Source organism: Hyla sarda, chromosome 3 (assembly GCF_029499605.1).
Source record: "Hyla sarda isolate aHylSar1 chromosome 3, aHylSar1.hap1, whole genome shotgun sequence".
NCBI lineage: Eukaryota > Metazoa > Chordata > Amphibia > Anura > Hylidae > Hyla > Hyla sarda.
In genome coordinates, this window is record NC_079191.1 from 333039995 (window position 1) to 333064174 (window position 24180).

Below are 24180 nucleotides of genomic sequence, written 5' to 3' on the forward strand. Positions count from 1 at the left end.
ATGGCCAACTTCAAAATGGCCGCCATGGTCACTACCCATCTTGGAAAGTTTCCCCCCTCACATATACTTATGTGCCACAAACAGGAAGGTCATATCACCAACCATTCCCATTTTATTAAGGTGTATCCATATAAATGGCCCATCCTGTATTTAAAAGTCTCTATCATATTACCTCTGTCTCTTCTTTCTTCCAAGCTATACATGTTAAAGGGGTTGTGCGCTGCCCTGCCTTTTGGAGCTCCGCACGCAGCGTCCGGAAGTTCATTACTCCGAACGCTGTGTGCGGGCTTCCGTGTTCGCAGCCGCCGGGCGTGACGTCATGCCCGCCCCCTCAACCAAAGTCTATGGGAAGGGGGCGTGACAGCGGTCACGCCCCCTTCCCATAGACTTTCGTTGAGGGGGCGGGCGTGACGTCACGAGGGGCCGGGCGTGACGTCACACCCGGCGGCCGCAATCATGGAAGCCCGCACACAGCGTTCAGAGTAATGAACTTCCGGACGCTGCGTGCGGAGCTCCGAAAGGCAGGGCAGCACACAACCCTTTTAAGGCCCTTTAACCTTTCCTGGTAAGTTTCATCCTGCAATCCATGTACTAGTTTAGTAGCTCTTCTCTGAACTCTCTCTAGAGTATATATATCCTTTTGGAGATACGGCCTCCAGTACGGCGCACAATACTCCAAGTGAGGCCTCACCAGTGTTCTGTACAGCGGCATGAGCACTTCTCTATTTCTACTGCTAATACCTCTCCCTATACATCCAAGCATTCTGCTAGTGTTTCCTGCTGCTCTATTACATTGTCTTCCTACCTTTCAGTCTTCTGAAATAATTACTCCTAAATCCCTCTCCTCAGATACTGAGGACAGGACTGTCAAATATTCTATATTCTGCCCGAGGGTTTTTACGCCCCAGGTGCATTAACTTGTTACATATCTTTGTGCCATCAGCAAAAAGACACACCTTACCATCAAGACATTTTGAGATATCACTAATGAAGATATTAAACAATATTGGTCCCAGTACAGACCCCTGAGGTACCCCACTGGTGACAAGACCTTGCTCTGAATACACTCCATTGACTACAACCCTCTGTTGTCTGTCATTTAGTCACTGTCTAATCCACTAAACAATATGGGAGTCCAAGCTCAATGACTGTAGTTTATTGATAAGTCTTCTATGTGGGACAGTGTCAAAAGCCTTACTAAAATCTAGATATGTGATGTCTACTGCCCCTCCGCCATCTATTATTTTAGTCACCCAGTCAAAAAAAAATCAATAAGATTTGTTTGACATGATCTCCCTGAAGTAAACCCATGTTGTTTTTCATCTTGCAAACCATGGGATTTTAGATGTTCCACAATCCTATCCTTTTAGTAGGGTTTCCATTAATTTCCCCACTATTGATGTCAGACTTACTGGCCTAAAGTTGCTTGATTCCTCCCTACTACCTTTCTTGTGAATGGGCACGACATTTGCTAATTTCCAATCTTCCAGAACGACTCCTGTTACCAGTGATTGGTTAAATAAATCTGTTAACGGTTTTGCTAGCTCAGCACTAAGCTCTTAATAATTTTGGGTGTATCCCATCAGGCCCCTGTGACTAATTTGTCTTCACTTTAGATAGCAAACGTAGAACCTCTTCCTCTGTAAAGACACATGCATCAAACTATTCATTAGTCTTTCTCCCTAATGGAGGTCATTTTCCTTCTTTTTCTTCTGTAAAAACTGAACAGAAGTATTCATTAAGACAGTCGGCTAGCCCCTTATTCTCTTCTACATACCTTCCTTCCTTTGTTTGTAATTTAGTTATACCTTGTTTTAATTTCCTTTTTTCATTTATATATCTGAAGAATGTCTTATCCTCTTTTTTCCCCAGACTGAGCTAGTTTTTCTTTTGCCTGCACTTTAAAAGTTCTTATAACATTGCTTGGCCTCTTTCTGCCTAGTCTTGTAGATTTCCCTATCTTCATTGCACCATACCTACTGGGAAGCATGGGGGTGGAAACATCATGCTTTGGGGCTGTTTTTCTGCTAAGGGACAGGGACGAAAGAATGAATGGGGCCATGTACCGTGAGATTTTGAGTGAAAACCACAATGATCCCAAACACACAATGCCCAGGAAATGAAGGAGTGCCTTCGTAAGTAGTGTTGCTCGCGAATATTCGCAATTCGAATTTTATTCGCGAATATCGCATATTCGCGAATTCGCGAATATTCGCGAATGTAGCGCTATATATTCGTAATTACGAATATTCGTTTATTTTTTATTTTTTTATTTTTTTTTTCACAGAACACATCACAGTGATCATCCCTCTCTGCTTCCAGCTTGTGTGGTGTAAAGAAGGCTCTAATACTACTGTATGAGACCGGTGTGCGAATTTTCGCATATGCGAAAATTTACATATGCGAATTTTCGCTTATTTTAATTTTGTATATGTTAATTTTCGCATATGTTAATTTTCGCATACGCGAACATTCGCATATGCGAAAATAAAATGAGAATATGCGAATATTCGCGAATATGACGAATATTCGTCCATATATTCGCGAATATTCGCGAATTCGAATATGGCCTATGCCGCTCAACACTATTCGTAAGAAGCATTTCAATGTTCTGGAGTGGCTTAGCCAGTCTCCAGATTTCAACCCATAGAAAATCTTTGGAGGGAGTTGAAAGTCTTGGTGCCCAGCAACAGCCCCAAAACATCACTACTCTAGAGGAGATCTGCATACCAGCAACAGTGTGTGAAAACCTTGTGAAGACTTACAGAAAACGTTTGACCTCTGTCATTGCCAACAAAGGGTATATAACAAAGTATTGGGATGAACTTTTGTTATTAAACAAATACTTATTTTCCACCATAATTTGCAAATAAATTCTTTAAAAATCAGACAATGGGATTGTATGGATTTTTTTTTCTCATTATGTCTCTCATAGTTGAGGTATACCTATGATGAAAATTACAGGCCTCTCTCATCTTTTTAAGTGGGAGAACTTGCACAATTGGTGGCTGACTAAATTTTTTTTGCCCCACTGTACATCCAGAGGCTGAAGACCTGTTCTGGTCTTGTCTTACATGTGCACGAAACAAGTATACGGTTCTATGAAAACACAACTACTTTACTGATGAATTATGAAAACTCCAGGCAACACAGGTAAATACAGTAGCTAACATGTTTCAGGCTTGTAGCTAGTCCTACCTCAAAGCATCTTTATATCTTGTATGACTTCAATAAACAGAGATAAGATACCATAAAAGTCCTTTAAGAGGGAGGAAGCATCACTTACCAGTTTCATTTCTTCAAATGTAATTGCCATCATAGTCTTTTCATCAAAGTGTTTCTCCCAGGTGGCAACAAAATCAAAATACTGCCCATAAACCACTACATAAAAAAAAATAGAAAACCATATTATTTATGAGACAAGATTTTTAGGCATTTTTACCGGTCGGTTTGTTTTCTTTTTTCTTTTGCAGTAGAAGACTATAGAGAAAACACGCTTCCTGCAATGCTTTTATTTATTTATTTTTTACAATACTTTTTATTATTTATTTTTCCTATCTGTACTATTTAGGATTATGTTGATTTAAAGTAAGGTTCAAATGCAAAAACAGGCGGTTGAATGTAGTAATGGTAAGGCCAATGACTGCTTTAGGGCAATGGTGAAAGGTTTCCTGGCACTAAACACTGCTACTATTTGTCATGACACAACCAAGACATTATCCCATTAATTTATGTGGGTTGGGAAGGAATTTGTGAAAGTTCATTAGTGAGGTATGGAACGCACGTTCTACAGAGTAGAACAGTAAGACTAGATAACTATTGAAGGGTTGTCCTAAGATGCAGCTTAGCAAGCACCTATGTTTAAATTAAGTGGTGGTCATTGTATGTACACTGCTGTTCAATTCAAACTTTATGGGCTGCCAAACATAGCCAAGCACTGTATTCTGCTACCTTTGGCAGACATACAGAGTTTGAATGGAGCAGCAGTGTGACTACTCGACAGGGACATTTGGACTCCCTCTGCATCCTAACCAAACCCTCTTGTCTAGTGAGATATAAAAAAGGCTAAACTGTAATAAATGGGATGCAAGCCATGTATGCAAGATCTATGGTCACATGCTCTTTCCCTTAAAGGAGAAATGCGATGCAACACTTTTCACTTCGCCCAGGCTGCAAAAACAAAAAACATTAACTCACTTTCCTACGTTTCCCCGTTGCGCCGAGATCAGCATCCTGTTCCTCTGGTGCTGCTCGGCTTCCAGCTTCTTGGGCTTGGATTGTCACACTGCAGTCAGTGTATTGCCGGCTGCAGTGATGTCCCGCCTCGGCCGGTGATAGCTTGAGCGCACTGTCATGGAAGGAGCACGGGCCCCGCCTTCTCCCTGCTGCCCGGCTCCTTACATGACAGCCTATCACTGACCTCACTGCGGCCGGTGATACGCTGGCTGCAGTGTGATGATCTGAGCCCAAGAAGCTGGAAGGAGAGCAGCACTGGAGGAATGGAACACCGATATTGGTGCAACGGGGGAACATAGGAAGGTGAGTTAAAGTTTTTTCTTTTTTTTAGCATTTACAGCCCAGGTAAAGGGAAAGTGAAAAGTGTTGCACCACATTTCTCCTTTAAAATGCAAGTCAGAGGGCTTAATAGCCTTTAAAACATAAAAAAGTCAAGCTGTACATTGTCCCCATATAACTGACAGCCTCAATCAAGTGACAGCAAATATAGTTTACCAAAATGTCTTTCCTTCACAATTGCATATGCGCTAAAACTGCTCGGATTCATTGACTCATGGGTTCACTTGGTCTGCAACAATGTTTAGGTAGATAGTATGTGTCAAGGTATCCTGGACATGAATGAACCCAAGGTTTCACAGAAGAAAATTGTCCAGCGCATCACACTGGCACTTCTGGTTTGTCTTCTTCCTACAGTCATCTTAGTGTTATTAGTTACATGTGTGCCTCACCTGGCTCCAGCATTGCCTCTGTCTTCTGTTTGACACGCCCAGTAGCTTCTTCTGTCTTCCTGACAATGGCCCTACACATTTTTTGGTGCTGTCCCTTATGAGTGACACAACTGGCCATAGAGTCAGGAGATGGGAGTGCTGGGGCAATCAAGTGCGGTACTGGCAATCACATCTCTCGTCCATAATAAGAGGTTCATGCCCTTTCAACAGCGGTTTCCTGTGCCCTGTACCTTTTGATATGTCTGACCTCCTGAGACCTGACCCCCTGCCTGCACCTAGACAATTTTTCTGTCCGGCTAATTTTGTACTATGCCTCTGTATAGGTTTGACTCATTGCTTGTTTCCAGACATTGCTTCTGCCTTGTGACTTTGTTCTGCTTTGCTATCTGGATTTGACCCACTGCTGAGTCCAGTGTAGGGACCACCGTCCACTTGGGGGCTGCTGTTTAGGGTTGATCAACCAGGTAGGTAGGGACAGGGGTTTTAGCAAGTGTCAGTCTGCACTCCTCCCTACCCTGGACATGACACTATTCTTCACTAAGTCCCCAGGTTTTCCCAAGGACTCATCAGAAAAGGCTTCTTCAATTGCTCCCTTGTCCAGTTTTGAGCCGATCGTAGGTGTCTAAAGTGTAGGACAGGGGTCAGCATGGGCAATGTGACCAGTTTTCGCAAATTTCCTCAGATCCTTACACTTGGCCATCTTTTATAGTTTCATGTTTTTAAATAGTCATCTACATAATCATTCAGATTTTATTTTCCAGTGCAAGCTAAGTTGGTTGCTCCATGAATAAAATTGCATTGATCACGCAAAAGATTTTCATTTCTTTAAAAAATGCTACTGTATCTAGATATATCTATATCATATTTATCATGGCTTCCCCTATTTTTTTTCTCATTAAATCCACCTAGTTTCTTCTGTGTTGGTGAGATAAGGCCATTTTTAGTACACAATAGAAAGAATCACTGTCCGAGAGGGTCTGGTGTGGTGAGGACTGAGCGACTAGACATATAGTAAGTGTCCACTGGCCCTGGACACACCAGCTCTATCGCCAGATACTATCACAAATATTCCAGATAGTTAATGCAGTTAGCACAAAAACTGTCTTACAAGACTTGCGCCACATTTATTGTAAGTTTTAGGCACTTTGTAGACATTTGCTGGTCCAACATAAGTTGCTTGCCTCAGCAAAAGAAGGTGTGGCCTAAATGCGCCAAAAATGTGGCAATATTTTGGACTATAATTCTGGTCTGAAGTAAACTGTCTAATAGTTTGTTCAAATTTAATCTAGACAGTTTTCAGCTACACCAGATTTTTCAGTCAGCCTGGTACACTTAGATAGTATTCAAATATACCCGATTTGTTAAAGTTTGCAGCGCCTAAGAGAGTTTTAGTACATCTAGGTCTTAAAGTGTGCCAAGAGCAAGTATGTAACAGAAATCTAGACGATGGAGCATGATTTTTATATTAGTATAATTGAAAAAATATTATGTTTAGTCTGAGCTAACAGAGAAACATAATATATAACAATAGGACAAGTTCTTTGTCTAGCACTGTTTTAGGGTATGGTCCCACGTAGTGCCAACGCAACGCAATTTCACTCTGCACAAAATGTGCTGCACAGTGGGAAATATGCCACATATTCTGTGATGAGCATAAACACAGGGCTACCCGGCAATAGCACTCTGTGTTCAGTGAGGTTTGGGGACAGGGCCACATGGCGGCGTGACTGTTACAGGTGGCCCCGCTCCCAAACCCCACTGAACACACAGGGCTGCCACTCGGATTTCCCAATGTGCAGCGCATTTTGTGAAGTGTGAAATACGCTGCGTTAACACTACCTGAAACTGTAACCTTATAGAAATGTTTGAGGATCACAGCAATAGTGTTAAGAAAAAGCGACTGAAGTAAAACAATTGTTGCTTGAGTGTTATAACTGCATTCAATAAAGTAAATTGGACAAAAGTGCTGCAGCTTCTTTTCTTCTCTACTGAATACTAGTGTTTAAAAAAACCACAACTATAAGAGTGTGTGGGATAATAGTTTTAGTTAGCATAGAAAATACCTGTTCCATTTGTAAAGTCCTTAAAAAACGTGGCCCAGGAATTATATGAAGGAAGAGCAGGCAGGCTATTATGAAACTGATAAAAGGAGACAGCTGTGTCTTTTGGGTTGCGAAGAACCAGCAATATCTGTGAAAATAGCAAAATGCATAAAAAATTACATAATAAAAAATTACATATGCTTTGTCAAATTTTATTAAAACATTTTACACTGGCTCCTTTGATGAGAAATGGTTATTCTGCATTTAACATTTACTTTCTGCTCTTATGTTAAAGATGTGATGTACAGTATTTGTATACATTGCAGTACCAGGTTCACGGCATCAAAAAGCTTTGATAACAAGTGCCGGTTAGCACAGGGGGCTCCTCGGACGCCTCGCAGAAAGATCACGGGGGTCAGAGGAGTCAGAGGTGTCCTTACCAGCCTACTGTTGCTGGATCGTCGCTCAAATGATGCAGCCTGGCAGAGCCAGGCCATATCAGTACAGGGCTAATAACACTGTGCAATACCATGCAGTGATGGCAATCTAATGATTGCATATTATAAAGGTTTAAAAAAAAATGTACTAAATTTATATCAAAGCCCCTCCTCTTGCTAAATCACCCATAGGAATGAGCGAATTGAATCTGCCGAATCCAAATTCGTTACGAATTTCAGAAAAACTTTGATTAGCAACGAATGCGAATATTGCAGTGAATGCGTCAATCGCATCAATCGCTTCCTTAAACTCCATTTTGTGCGGTCCAGACTCCAGGGCATCTAAAATGGCGGATCCACATGTAAGAACATGCAGCATGCAGCCTATCAGCAGCCAGCCACCCCTGTGATGTCACAGCCCTATATAATTCAGGATTTTCCAAGTATCATGATGGAAAATTTAGATTATATGAAGACAGGAGGCGAGTATCATTTGCATTTCCTTCTTTAATTTTGCTCAATAGCAGAAAGAAAGGTGCATAAACAACATTAAAAGAAAAAAGGGGGTGTAATATCACCTAGCAACCATCTGCAACTCCCCCCTTTATACTCCACCAATGACATCCCAGACTGTCCCATAAAAGCTGTATGCAACTCCGCCTCCTCCTCTTTCTTGATGACTCGCAGCACATGGAACAGCCTTAACCAGAAAACTCGTAGATCCAACTTCCGGCACAACCAAGAACACTTCAACCAGAGAATCTTCAGAAGCCACTGGATCCAAAACGTCTGCCAACTTTCACTCCAACTGGGAGCTCACCAACATGAAGATCAACACATCTCCAAACAAGAAAAGAAACACGAAATAATAACAGGGTGGGAACCCAGGGAAGGATGATACTCGCCTCCTGTCTTCATATAATCTAAATTTTCCGTCATGATACTAGGAAAATCCCGAATTATACTTCAGACAGGAGGCTCATATCATTTGCAAGTTCAAAGCACAAAAGAACATAATCAAACATAAAATTCTATAATACAGACATAGAGACATGGTGTTCAGGTCTAAAATAGAAATTCCTAAAAACGTCTTCCGATGACCAGTCAGCTGCCTTCAAAACATCAGACAGCGAACCTCCCGTCTGAAAAGCCTTAGTAAACATTGCGCTCCTCGTAGAGTGCGCCTTAAAAACATTGATATTTACAAGGTGGTCTCTTAAAACGAATACCCCTCATAAGTCTACACACCAAGGGATGCTGCCCCGCCGATAAACCATCAATGGACACATGATGCGCCGAGATAGCAGATCTATAAACGTTGATCGTGCGATACACTTTACCCTAATCAAATGCTTCAGATAAAAAATAGCACTTTGGGTCTCCACTTGCCACAGCAATCGTGGGATCATCGCGAATGGGGGGGGGGGGGGGAAGGCGTACAGGGTACCCTGAGGCCACTGCTGAAGAAAAGCATCTATAGCCAAAGCTCCCAGATCTGGCCTCCAACTGAAATATAGGTCTAGTTGATGATTGAGACGAGACGCAAACATGTCGACATGCAGAGGACCACACAAAGAGTGGATTGCCTGGAACACAAAAGGATCCAGGGTCCAATCGCTGTAATCCTTGAGGTATCTGGAATCCAAGGCCTTTGATGCCCCCTAGGCAATTGATATACTACACCGCCGACACATTGTCCATGCGTAACATATTGCAACAATTCGACCTGTGGGAAGCGAATGACCCCGCAAGGAGCTCCAGGCAATTGATGTGAAATTGTGATTCCGCTTCTGTCCACCTCCCTCCTGTGGAGGACGAGCTGCAATGGGCTCCCCATCCGTAGAAACTGGCGTCGGACTCTATTATCAAATCTGGCTTGGGGTTGAAAATGGTCTTGCCATTCCACTCCCGAACATGTCGAAGCCACCACAGGAGTTCTTTCTTGGCTTCCTGAGACAACGGAACCTCATCCGCGTAAGTCAGACTTCCCGTCAAATGCCTGGTCTTCAGACGTTGCACAGCCCTTTAATGCAACGGAGCCAGAAAAATGGCCTGAATTGACGCTGCCAATAGCCCGACAATCCGTGCGATTGCCCAAAGCGAAACAATTCCCTGCGGAGCACTGCACGGATCTCTTTGCTTATTATGGACAACTTCTTGTTTGGAAGGCTTAGAGTGGCCCATTGGGTGTCGATAAGAAACCCTAAGAACTCCATTTCCCAAGCCGGGCGCAACATGGATTTCTTTTCGTTTATCAGAAAACCCAGTTCTGAAAGAAGCGACAAGGTCCACTGCACGTGACGCACCGCTATCTGACTTGTGCGTGCCATAATCAATATATCGTCTAGATATATAATCAGGTGGACCCCTTGACTTCGTAACATGGCCATGACCGGTCGCATAAGTTTGGTAAAACACCATGGAGCGGACGATAGGCCGAACGGGAGACAGGTGAACTCCCACTTCCGGCCCTCCCAGTGAAACTGGAGATATCGTTGGAAAGAAGGGTGAACCGGAACCGTGAGGTAGGCATCCTTCAGGTCTATCTTCGCCAGCCAGTCCCCCGGCATCAGAAGATCTCTGAGGAGATGTATGCCTTCCATCTTGAAGTGACAGTATAGCACACACTCGTTTAGGGCGCGTAAGTTTATGACAGGTCTGTGCTCGCCGTCCTTCTTTTTGACCAGAAAAATATTGCTCACGAACACTGGTTGTTCCCATGGAACTTCCACTATAGCGTTTTTGAGGCTCAAGTCTCTCAGCTCTGAGCGGATCAGATCCTTGTCTGGATCCGAAAACTGTATTACTCTTGGCCAAAGGGACTGTTCGGGCGGGGACACGAACTCCATGCAATAACTGGCCACAGTCTGAAGAACCCAAGGGTCTGATGTGATCAGGGACCAAGCGTGGGTAAAATACCCCAGTCGGCCCCCCACAGGAATCTCCTGAAAAATCAGAGGCAAATGTCTCACCTGCTCCTCTAGCTCTTGGGAATCCACGGGCAGCTCCTCTGGCTCTCCAAGGGCGACCACGGGCCTGGAAGAATGGTGTGACAGGTTGGGACACAGGTACCTGGAAAAACTGTTTGCGTACTGACTCTGTCCTCTATTATAGGGTTTATAGTAGGATCCGCAGCTGGAAGGGCGACCCCTATCCCTTCCAGCCTTGTTGAAAACCTTGCCCTGTACCGATTTCTTCAGGGAGGTTTGGGCCTTGTCTAAACTGGAGAACAAACCAACAAATTTATTGATGTTCTTAATGAACGAATCTCCAAAAAGGAGTCCATCGGCCGCCGGGCCCGGCTCCTCAGTGGCCAAGTGGGTCAGCTGCGGATCTAACTGCATAAGCACCGACCGGCGTCGTTCTGCCGACATGGCCGAATTAGCATTTCCGAGCATGCATGTGGCGCGCAATGTACAGTGTGTGTGTGTGTATGATGCATGTACAGTATGTAATGTGTACAGTGTGTGTGTGTATGATGCATGTACAGTATGTAATGTGTACAGTGTGTGTGTGTATGATGCATGTACAGTATGTAATGTGTACAGTATGTGTGTGTATGATGCATGTACAGTATGTAATGTGTACAGTGTGTTGTGTGTGTATGAAACATGCATGTACAGTATGTAATGTGTACAGTATGTTGTTTGTAGGATGCATGTACAGTATGTAATGTGTACAATGTGTTGTGTGTGTATGAAGCATGCATGTACAGTATATAATGTGTACAGTGTGTTGTGTGTGCATGAAGCATGCATGTACAGTATGTAATGTGTACAGTATCTGTGTGTGTATGAAGCATGCATGTACAGTATGTAATGCGTACAGTATGGGGTGTGTGTGTGTGTATGAAGCATGCATGTAAAGTATGTAATGTGTACAGTGTATTGTGTGTGTGTATATAATGCATGCAGTGGCAGATCCGGGGGGGGGGGGGGAAACGGGGCAATTGCCCCGTCCCGTGCGTGTGCCCATTGGAAAGCAACGCGGAGGAGCGAAGCAGAGAACAGGATATGCGCTGGCCAGCATGGTAAGTGACCAGCGGCACATCAGCTTCAGTGCTCCGACCACCACTCCTCCAGTCCCGGGACCTACTGCTATGGTGGCCGGACAAAAGGAGCAGTGGTCAGAACAGTGAAGTATGACAGTAAACAGGCATACAGCCTCCAGCCATACACTGTATGGCTGGAGGCTGTATGTCTGTGGGGGAACATACTACACCTAATGTGGGGGGACTATACTGCACCTAATGTGGGGAGAACTATACTGCACCTAATGTGGGGAACTATACTGCACCTAATGTGGGGAACTATATTGCCTAATGTGGGGGAACTATACTGCACCTAATGTGGGGGAACACTGCTAGCCTAATGTGTGGAGAACTCTGCTGCACCGAATGTGGGGGGAACTCTGCTGCATCTAATGTGGGGGGAAGTCTGCTGCACCTAATGAGGGGGGAACTCTGCCGCACCTAATGTGGGGGGAACTGTGTCACACCTAACGTGGGGGGAACTGTGCCGCACCTAACGTGGGGGGAACTGTGCCGCACCTAACATGGGGGGGGGAACTGTGCCGCAACTAACGTGGGGGAACTGTGCTGCACCTAATGTGGGGGCCTCATATAGACGTACGCTCACGTCACGCTCCCAGCATTCAAGGGCCGGCATTACTATGTCCTGACGCCGGCCCTAGAGCGTGACGTGCGTGAACATCAAGGGGGGGCCTCCATGTCCATTTTGCTTGGGGCCCCCAAATTCCTTCAAACGGCCCTGCCTCTATTAACCTCTTAAGGACTCAGGGCGTACCTGTATGCCCTACCCCCGGTCGCGGTGTTTAAAACGGGGTCACGCCGTGACCCCGCATCACACCGGGTCGGTCCCGGCTGCTATTCATAGCCGGGACCCTGGGCTAATAGCGTGCGGCACAACGATCGGTATTAACCCTTCAGACGCGGCGATCAAAGTTGACCGCCGCGTCTGAAAGTGAAAGCAAACGCTTCCCGGCAGCTCAGTCGGGCTGATCGGGACATCCGCGGCGTCCCATCGGGGTTTGATTGCTCCAAGCCTGAACTACAGGCTTGAGCAATCGAGCCCCTATCTCGCTGATCCATGCAAAGCTATGGCTTTGCAGGGATCAGCATAAGAGATCAGTGTGTGCAGTGTTATAGGTCCCTATGGGAGCTATAGCACTGCAAAAAAAAAAGTGAAAAAAAAAAAAGTTAACAAAGGTCATTTAACCCCTTCCCTAATAAAAGTTTGAATCAGCCCCCTTTATCCAAAAGAAAAAAAAACTGTGTAAATAAAAATAAACATATGTGGTATCGCCGCGTGTGGAAATGTCCAAACTATAAAAGTATATCATTAATTAAATTGCTCGGTCAATGGCGTACGTGCAAAATAAATTCCAAAGTCCAAAATAGCGTATTTTTGGTCACTTTTTATATCATGGAAAATGAATAAAAAGCAATCAAAAAGTCAGATTAATACAAAAATGATACCGATAAAAACTTCAGAACATGGCGCAAAAAATGAGCCCTCATACCGGTCCGTACGCAGAAAAATAAAAAAGTTATAGGGGTTAGAAGATGAGAATTGTTAACATATAAATTTTCCTGCATGTAGTTATGATTTTTTTTCCCAAGTATGACAATATCCAACCTTTATAAGTAGGGTATCATTTTAACCATATGGACTTAATCGAAAAATGCACTGCGTAGAAACGGAAGCCCCCAAAAGTTACAAAATGAAATTTTTTCTTCAATTTTGTCGCACAATGAATTTTTTTTCCGTTTCGCCGTGGATTTTTGGGTAAAATTACTAATATCACTGCAAAGTAAAATTGGTGTCGCAAAAAATGAGCCATCATATGGAATTTTATGTGTAAAATTGAAAGCGTTATGATTTTTAGAAGGTGATGAGGAAAAAATGAAAACGGAAAAACGCTGAGTCCTTAAGGGGTTAAGTGTTAACTGTGCGTACATCTAAATGGTGTACTGTTTTGTTCCTGTTAAAGTCTTAAAAGCCTAGATCAGTGGTTCGTAACCTGGGTTCGATCGAACCCCAGGGGTTCGGTGAGTCAGTCTCACGGGTTCGGCGGAGGTCAAGACACACACCCGACTCCAGGCCCGTCGCAACAGGACAAGCAAACCAAGCAATTGTTTGGGGCCCCGAGCTGGCCCGGGACTCCGAGCAGAGCCGGTGTTTGCCCGTCCTGTAGCGACGGGGAAATTCCCCCAATCACTATTAACTCCCTGCGGACCGCGTTAAGTTGAAAAACGCAGGGGCCGCTGGGAGATAGCGCACGCCAGGACGTCACTGACGTCCCGTGCGTGCGCCCTTAGAAACTAAGGCACCGAGAACCGGAGGATCGAGAAGGAGGAAGACACACACTGGCCAGCTTGGTAAGTGACCAGAGGCATGTCATCTTCGGTGCTCCGACCACCGGTCCCGGGACCTACAGCTATAGCCAGAGCGGTGGTCGGAGCACTGAAGTGGGCAGTACACAGGCATACATCCTCCAGCCATACACTGTATATGGCTGGAGGCTGTATGTCTGTGGGGGAACACTGCCTACATAATGTGGGGGAACACTGCCTGCCTAATGTGGGGGAACACTGCCTGCCTAATGTGGGGGAACACTGCCTGCGCCTAATGTCTGGGGGAACACTGCCTGCCTAATATGGGGGAACACTGCCTCCCTAATGTGTGGGAACACTGCCTGCGCCTAATGTGTGGGGGGAACACTGCCTGCACCTAGTGTGTGGGGGAACACTGCCTGCGCCTGATGTGTGGGGGAACACTGCCTGCGCCTGATGTGTCTTAATGGTTTTGTTCTTTAATGGTTTTGTTCATTTTGTGCACCTATGTATAAATATATATTTAAATATATACCTCCTATGTTTTGAATTTGAAAAAATCATATTTTATTTTTCCAATTAAGAAGGGTTTGGTAAATGCGCATATGAAACTGATGGGGTTCAGTACCTCCAACAAGGTTAAGACCCACTGGCCTAGATACTGTGAAAGGTAAGGCAAAAGTACACACCTGCTGGCAGGGGTGTACCTAGAGCATTTGGCACCCGGGGCGGACCCTTTGTTTGGCATCCCCCCCCCACCCACACACCCCCTTAATTACACCCCCCCCCCTTAATTACACCCCCTCCCAGGAGCGGACTGACAACACTCGGGGCCCCCGGACCAAAAAAAAGCAAGGGCCCCTACTAGGCTCTGCAGCTCGTCAATCTTCTGCCACACCCTATTCCACCAAAAAATCCCACACACAATAAACTAAAATTTATATATATAAGAGACACTTTAACATAGGTACATTTCCATGACCAATAATACTGGTATACAAGGAGTAAATATATACCACCACACAATAACTGGATAATACCGACATACTGTACTGAATAAAACCACTATACACAGACCACTATACTATAAAGGATCTGTATAAGTGATTATATACAAGACCATATGGCGGTAGATATCAGCTGTACACAGGATGTATATACCATATAAGTGATTGCAGTTACATTTTGGGACTCACAATTACGTATTTTCTGATCAGCAGCGTCCTCTTTCCTTTTCTTCTCCGTCCGGTTAAGACCGCCATGTGGATCTCTTAACATCTGCAGGAAAAACATGTCAGACTCTGCATTTTTCCAGTGCCCTCCTCTACACAATCTTTCCATCTATAGGCCCACAAACTGTAATAATGCCCCCTTTGGTGTCCTACACAGTAAAAGGGCAGGTAGGTAGGTAGCCAGGTAAATAGGTAACTAGGTAGGTAGATCAGGAAGCCAGATAAGTAGGTATGTGACAAGTTAGGTAGGTAGGGGGCTAGCTAGGTAGTTAGGCAGCCATGTATGAAGGTCAGGTATGTACATAGTTAGGTAGCTGGGTATGTAGGTAAGTAGTTAGGCATCCAGGTATAAAGTTAGGTAGTCCCCCTTCCCTGTAGGTATAGGCAGCAGAGTTAAACCCCCTTCCCAATAGGTATAGGAACAGAGTTAACCCCCCTTTCTCCTTAGGTATAGGCAGCAGAGTCCCCCCCCCCCTTTCCCCGTAGGTATAGGCAGAGTTAAAAAAAAAAACCTCCCCCTGTTTCCCATAGGTATAGGCAGAGTTAAACCCCTTTTTTCCCATAGGTATAGGCAGATTCCCCCCCCCCTCTTCCCAATTGGTATAGACATAGTTACCCCCCTCTTCCCCATTGGTATAGGCCGAGTTACTCCCCTCTTCGCCATTGGTATAGGACGTTACCCCTCCCCCCCTTTCCTCCCCTTTCCCCATAGGTATAGGCAGAGTTACCTTCCCCCCCCCTTTCCCTCAGGTATAAGCAGGTACACCCCCCTCTTTCCCATAGGTATATGCAGTTACACCCCCCCTCTTTCCCATAGGTATATGCAGTTACACCCCCCCTTTCCCATAGGGATATTCAGTTACACCCCCCCCCCTTTCCCATAGGTATATGCAGTTACACCCCCCCTTCCCATAGGTATAACACCCCTCCCTTTCCCATAGGTATATGCAGTTACACCCCCCCTTTCCCATAGGTATATGCAGTTACACCCCCCCCCTTTCCCATAGGGATATTCAGTTACACCCCCCCCCTTTCCCATAGGTATATGCAATTACACCCCCCCCCCTTCCCATAGGTATAACACCCCTTCCTTTCCCATAGGTATATGCAGTTACACCCCCCCCTTTCCCATAGTGATATGCAGTTACACCCCCTCTTTCCCATATGTATATGCAGCTACACCCCCCACTTCCCCATATGTATATGTAGAGTAACCCCCCCTCCCCTTCCCCATAGGTATATGTAGAGTACCCCCCCCCCCTCCCCTTCCCCATTGGTTTATGTAGAGTAACCCCCCCCCCTCCCCTTCGGTATATGTAGAGTAACCCCCCCTCCCCTTCCCCATAGGTATATGTAGAGTAACCCCCCCCCCCTCCCCTCCCCCATTGGTATATGTAGAGTAACCCCCCCCTCCCCTTCCCCATAGGTATATATATAGAGTAACCCCCCCTCCCCTATAGGTATATGTAGAGTAACCCCCTCCCCTTTCCCATAGGTATATGTAGAGTAACCCCCCCCCTCCCCTTAGGTATATGTAGAGTAACCCCCCCCTCCCCTTCCCCATAGGTAAATGTAGAGTAACCCCCCTGTTGGAAGTCAACATTGGACTGATACAATCAGATATGGTGGGAAGACAGGATATGGGGAGTGAATATGCTTTCTCCCCCAGGTGTAAATAGAAATGTCAATAGGCCTGGCATCTGGACATCTTGTTTGATCCTATTGTAAGCAGCAGTATTGATAAGCCTGAACATTTGGTTTTAAACTGTTGGGAAGCCATAAACAACAATGCTGAACCACAAGGATAAAGTGAGCCTCCTGTCCTGAGGAGATGAAAGCAGCCCCTGCGGTGTCGCACACAATGGACTACGCATCTATAATGGAGTGAACATCCTGTTGGCATCAAGGTGTGAATCCCAAGGACTTGCATTTGTAATGGAGTAGACATCCTGTCACCCGATCAAGGTGTAATTCCCATTGACTTATCCGAGGTACAAGGGCGCCATCCACAGGAAGATGTACCTACTGCAACAATATTCAGAGACTGACCCGTATCTGGTTACTGCGAGTTGATTGGAGAGATTATAACAAAGAAGGCCGGACAATACCGGAGCAAAGGGTGGAGTTATGGGTGTGAACGTGGTTTGATGTGATATATATACTAGGCTAAATTGTATGGCAGTAGATTAGTATTAGATCTAGATACTAGGTTTTATATTTTATATGTTTATTAATGCTTATATTCTTTACCAAGTATAGGACATTGAAGGGAGGTTTTGCTATATACTTTATTTTATTTTGCTTTGTAGCATTTCATGTTATTTTTCCTTTTGCTAAGTAAATAAGCTATTTCTTAAAGTCTGGATTCCTCATATTTCAAAGACTATTCCAGGATGGAGTAGGTAGCAGATTACAACAGATACAACATTTGGCACCCCAGCGGATCGTGGAATACAATACTCTACGAAGAACCCAGACGTTCAAATCTGCTTTATCCAGTTCCTGAAAGTCCAAGGAGTATCCTGCATGGTGACCAGACCAAAACCACTTCAAGAGAGACAGAGCGAGGGGAAATTTCCTTGGTGGATAAGTAGCATGCTGGTTCGTGGATACTAAAAGACACCTGAGAAATCAACCTGAATTTCTGGAAAACACTGCATCAATGAGCGGACGCGTTTAATTGGTGAGTATAAGTTCCTTTACTTGTATCGTATATAAGCAATGTTATGTTATGTGTGTTGTTGATAGTCTATGAAGTTCAGGCCTGTATAATTGTAAAAGTGTTAATTGTTGCCGGCAAGTTAGGGTTAGTACCCTGTTGACTGAAGTACTCATAGGATCTAAAGGATAAAACCAGACATCTCTGCGAGGAAAGTGAGGGAGAGTAAGCTCTCTAAACCTCATGTTAAGGGGAAGTAGCCTTATGCCTCAATAGGAGATCACTCTTGGCCTGGATCTTGGATCGGTAGTTGATCAGGTATATGAGGTACGGTCAGTCAGGAATTGGTAAGGTCATGAGACTCTGAAAGTGATTTTGGAGTGTGAATTACCGTAGGGAGGATTATGTGAAATCTTTGTCCCTGGTGTAGTAAATTGTCATTTACTGTTTGTAGTAATTTTGTGTTTCTTTGTAGTAAGTTATTACTCAATAATATAGTAGTTATTTGAGATATCTTTGTTTCTTTGTGTATTATCATTTACTGGCTATAGTAGTTTATTTGGTATATCTTTGTTTCTTTGTGTATTATCATTTACTGGCTATAGTAGTTATTTGAGATATATTTGTTTCTTTGCGTATTATCATTTACTGGCTATAGTAAGTTGGTGATATCTAGTTATTGTTGTCTGTAGTTCTAGGAATTGTAGGTAAAAATGGAAATTGTAAATCAATTTGTTGGAAAGTATGCATCTGCTAGTTTTAAGATTTGTACAGATGATGCCTTGACACACCAGTTTAATGATATTATGAAACAATGTGATGAGCAGAATGCGAGTAGCAAACATAGAAAGGCGAGTAAAAAAGCAAAGAAAGAGAAATTAGCTAATATGTTGTGTATGTTAATGAAAATGAAAGAGATTGCAGAACAAAAGGAATTGCAATGGTATTCTGAAAAGGCTCAGTTAAGGGGTGAGCTGGATAAGGTTGAACAGGATATTACTGTGGCTATTGCTAGTGCTGGAAGTGATGGTTGTGAGTGTGAAGAGCTCAGAGAGGAAGGGGATAGACTGGTTCAACAGAATTGTGATTTGGAGTATGAAATACAGGAATATGAGGAAAGATGTAGGCTTAGAGATCTACAAATCGCATCATTAGGAGAAAAAGAAGCAAAGAATGATGATGTTGTGAGAGCACTTAAGAATCAGTTACATGATGCTAATAAACAATTGGTTCATAAAGAGCATTGCAGTGGGACCTTGAGACCTCAGGAAAATGCTGAAGTTAATAATTGTTGTTGTGGCAATCAAACACAAATGTATGGTTCCCCTGAACAGGAGAAAAGAGATAGGAAATGGGGGGAGGAGCAGCCTATTTGCACTGCAGATGATCTACAATCGACCCCAGATCATAGTTCCTCTCTCTTTATTCCTGTATCAGATGGAAGTAGACAAAGAAGGGATAGTTTGCATATTCATGGTAGCAATCGTGTCCAATCCACAACACTCTCTATACAGGACAAAACAAACCTATGCCAAATTTTGGGGAAATTGGATACAAGTGCCTCACCCATTAGTCTTTCCAATAGGTTGGAAGCTGTGGTTACGCAGTATAATCTCAACAATAGAGATGCATGTGCCTTATTTCTAGTGTTGAGCGGCATAGGCCATATTCGAATTCGCGAATATTCGCGAATATATGGACGAATATTCGCATATTCGTTATGTCCGTTTTATTTTCGCATATGCGAATATTCGTGTATGCGAAAATTCGCGAATGCGAAAATTAACATGAGTGAATATTGGCATATGCAAAATTAACACGTGCGAAAATTCGCATATGCGAAAATTAGATATGCTAATTTTCGCATATGCGAATTTTCGCACGCCAGTCTCACATAGTAGTATTACAGTCTTCTTTACACCACACAAGCTGGAAGCAGAGAGGGATGATCACTGTGATGTGTACTGTGAAGAAAAAAAAAAAAAAAAAAAAAAAAAAAAAAAACAATATTCGTAATTACGAATATATAGCGCTATATTCGCGAAATTCGCGAATTCGCGAATATGCGATATTCGCGAATAATATTCGAATTGCGAATATTCGCGAGCAACACTACTTATTTCGTGTATGGCTCCCATCTCAGCTTTGTGAGAAGTTGCAGCCTCCTGTGGGCACTCACAAAGGATTATCTGCAGAACTGAACTCCAACTGGGGAAATGCAAATGATAGGCTGAAAAAGTTGCATAGAGTGATGGGAGGAAGAGATACCAGAGGTACCAATGCCCTAGAGAATGCTAAGTTAAAGAGAGGGGATGACCCAATTATTTTCTGCAGTGAATATTTGACCATATTTCGTGCTACCTATAACTGTCCTGACATGTCTCCTGACGACAGCAGTTTTCTCTATTCAATGGCTAATAAATGCACTTTTGTTGACTATCCAACAAAGGTTGCCTTAAGGAATGCAAATTCCTATCAAGCCTTTTTGAATATCTTAAAGGACTGGATTCAGGAGACTAGCCATGACAGCAAGCCCCAAAAGAGAATATCAGAGGTAGTTAAGAATGAAGGCAAAGTGAGATTTATGGGAAAGTGTTACAAGTGTGGAAATATGGGTCATACTATGAGAGAGTGCAGAAGTAATATTAAAGGTAACAGCAAAGATTTGATACCAAAAAAACTGCAACAAAAGCAAGGATTAAATAATGAAGCTGATAGAGTACCTCAGACTCCTGAAGCTACATTATATGGTCCACTTTTGAAGGAGATCAGGAGGATAGGCAAAGCAATAGCAGAGATGCCAGATGAATTAAAGGCCCCACCTCCAACAAATCCTTATATGAAACAATAGGGATGTCAGGCCCCTGTGTTGTCCCTAGTGTGCCAGCTAGATAGGGACAAGGGCGGTAGACCACGTATCCAGGGTACGGTAGGGGGCCATCGTACAAAGATTTTAATGGATACGGGGGCAGCCGTAAGTTTGACTAATTTGGATTTGACTGTGAACCCTAATGGTAAACACATTTTCCTAAGAGGCTTTGGTGGACAGCTGTTACCCTCTAAAAAATCTGTGCCTATAAATATAAACATGGGAAACCTAGGTGTGGAGCATAGTCTGTACCTATCTCCAACACATGAAGGTACCATTATTGGCTCAGATGTGATGAGAGAACATGGGCTTGTTGTTGATCTGTGTAATTGGATGTTGTGGAAAGGATCACGATACAAAGGCTGCCTTAGGATGATTACTGACAACTATGGAATTGATGCGATCAAAAGTACTGACTCTCTGGACCCTGCTGCATTGTTAAAAACTGAGGACAGACAACTGGCTGATATTTTGTGGCAACATAACAATGTGTGGGCAACATCAAAAACTCATTGTGGCAAAGTTTCAAACATGGTAGTGATGGTAGAAGGCCCAGATCCCCCTCCCCAGAGGCAATACAAAATACCTCCTGAGTCCTTTCCATATATCAAAAAAATACTGGAGGAATTACTGGCCCAAAATGTAATCAGGGAGTGTCAGTCAACAAACAATGCCCCCTTGTGGCCAGTCAAGAAACCAAATGGTTGGAGGCCTACTCTGGACTATAGGGCATTAAATAAGTGTACCCCTCCTGTTACAAATGTGGTCGCCAAAATGCCCGACATGATGACAACGCTACTTTTCAATCCCCATACATCCTGATTGCCAGTACAAATTTGCATTTACATTTCAAGGGAAGCAGTACACATTTTGTCGGTTGCCACAGGGCTTCAAGTCCAGTTCAACGTACTTCCATAAATGCATGGTTGAGATATTGTTGTCATTTTCGGAGCCTGACTGTATTGTACAATATGTGGATGACATATTGCTCCAAACTGACAACAAGGAAAAACACTACGTGTTACTGAAAGAGTTGTTGGCGCTTCTTGAAAATGCAGGCCTTAAGTTAAATCCTACTAAGGCCCAGTTAATGAAGGATTCAGTGACCTTCTTGGGAGTCATAGTTTCAAAAGGGGGGAGGATTCCTGACCCAAACAAGTGTGAAACTATACAGAAATTACCTAGGCCAAACACAAAAACATCCCTCAGACAATTTTTGGGAATGGTTGGATTTTGTAGAGACTTCATAGAGGGGTTTGCTGAGAAAGCCAAGCCGCTCTATGAACTCTTGAAAGGGAACACACGAGAAGCAGACCCCCTTGAGTGGATGCAAGAGCATGAGGAAGCTTTTGTTAGGCTGAAGATCAGCCTCACTCAGGCACCTGCTCTAAGCAATCCAAACCCAGATTTACCATTTGCAATACAGGTTAACGCCTCCAAGATAGCAATTACGGCTGTGTTGCTGCAGGAGAGACAAGGTAAATGGGTTCCTGTTGGATACCTATCAAGGTTATTGAGTCCTGTGGAAATAGGATTTGAGGACTGTGTCAGGAATCTTTTGGCAGTGCACTGGGCAGTCATAGCTACAGAACACATAGTGGGGTTTGCCAAAATCATCTTACAAACTCCTCACACTCCCATCAAGATGCTCTTGGAGCGGACACTCAGTGGGGTGTCATCTCAAAGGGTAGCTAGATGGCTGGTAGATCTGACACCAAGAAACATCACTGTAGCGCACAGTGCCTCCTATGTGCTGCCACAATTGATGCAATACGAAGGCGAGAAACATGATTGTGGAGAGGTGCATAGGACTAAGACACAGGAAGTGTTTAGATTGACAACCGGAAAGGAAGATCTTAAAATTTGGGTAGATGGATCTAGGTATTGGGAAGAGGGACAGTTTCACACAGGGTACGCCATGTGGTGTCCACAGACCTATGAACGAGTTCTCATCAAGTGCCCAAGAAATTTCTCCGCTCAAAGAGCAGAGTTGGAAGCGGTAAGAGAAGCCATTTCTCACTTTCAGTCAGGCCCAATTGCTATCTTTTCTGACAGTGCTTATGTTACTAGATCACTAACTGAGTACATGCCTTTGTGGCACACAAGAGGGTTTAGTGATGCATCAGGCAAGACACTTGCGCATGGTTCAGTGTTGAAGGGCATTTGGGACAAAGCCTGTTTAGAACCACAAAGAATAGCAATAATAAAGGTAAAGGCACATCAGAAGGGCATGGATGAAATTACAGTTGGCAACAATGAGGTAGACAAGCTAGCAAAAGAAGCAGCAGCCATGGGGGCCAGGTGGACTCCCTATGATATTGAGGGAAGGCAGGCCTGGGATGAACATGACAGCGAGGACAGAGACAAAATCGATGTAGAGCTTGAATGCCTGCCTATTGTTAGAACACCAACACCATGCTTAGCAGCGGAGCAGGATAAAGACCCTAAGTTGCAGCAAATCAAATGCTCCATTAGGGAAGAGATAGCACCTATACCCCAAAACTACATTCTCCAGGATGATCTGTTGCTTAGAGAAACCTCAGACGGCCCTAGATTTGTGGTACCATGTCAGTATCAAAAGTACATTGCAAAAGAAAACCATAGACTGACAGGTCATATGGGCACTGAGGGTAGTTTAAAATTTGTTCAAGCAAAATACTGGTGGGAGAACATGAAAGACACTGTTCTGGGGGTTATGCAAGAATGTTTGATCTGTGCTCAAATGAACCCAAGACCAAAAGGACAAAGGCCTGTGCTGTCCAGGATACCGTTGGCAGAAGGACCATGGGAAAGGTTGCAAATTGACTTTGTTGGTCCTTTGCCCAGCGCTCCTGGAGGGTACCGATATTTGCTGGTGGTAATTGATGTGTTTTCTAAATGGGTGGAAGCTTTGCCCATGAGGAAAGACACTGCAGCAGCAACAGCTAAAGCCCTATGGAGGGAGGTCATCTCAAGTTGGGGATTCCCTAAGGTCATAAAATCAGACAGGGGCACACATTTCACAGGGAAGATCATGACAGGCATGTGTGAGATGTTGAATGTTGAACAGAAATTTCATGTACCATATCATCCCCAATCATCAGGGATGGTAGAAAGAATGAACAGAACGCTAAAGGAAAGACTTAAAAAAATGGTATTACAATTAAGTTATGCCACTTACCCACAATTCTAATGGCCATACGGGGTACAGAGGCAAGAGGAACCTCAATCACTCTATATCAATTAATGACTGGTAGAATAATGAACCTGTGCCACCCTGCAGACCCACAGCTTAGTACACCAATGAGGGAGAGTGCCGAGAAAGAAAAATTCCTTACACAGTTACAGGACCAAATACAGAAATATCTGCACTTTGCAGCCTCCAATGTGGCACCAAGGGCAAAAGAAGAATCTGGCAGGCCACCGATTAAGCTAGAAGTAGGAGACAGGGTAATGGTAAAGAACTTTGTGCCTAAGTCTTCATGGGATGCAAATTGGATGGGCCCTTTCCTGGTGACAGTGAAACTGAGTGATCAGGTTGTAAAGGTCAAACGAGTGGACAGTAAGAAAGGGGTCAAATGCATGAAAAGAAGGGATATGGATATGTGGGTTCATGCAGATCAATGTAAAAGAATATAACTGA

General features: G+C 44.0%; 1 protein-coding gene across 7 annotated transcripts in view; it reads right to left on the reverse strand.

Moving 5' to 3' along the window:
* Positions 1-24180, reverse strand: part of LOC130362585 (sulfotransferase 6B1-like) — a 121734-nt gene that overhangs the window by 14150 nt on the left and 83404 nt on the right. For all 7 annotated transcript variants that reach the window (XM_056567331.1, XM_056567332.1, XM_056567326.1 and 4 more), the window contains 2 exons: positions 7028-7154; positions 3287-3381 (listed from right to left, as the gene is read on the reverse strand). In XM_056567331.1, coding sequence (XP_056423306.1) covers positions 3287-3381; positions 7028-7154 — 222 coding nt within the window. The remainder of the gene's footprint in view (positions 1-3286; positions 3382-7027; positions 7155-24180) is intronic.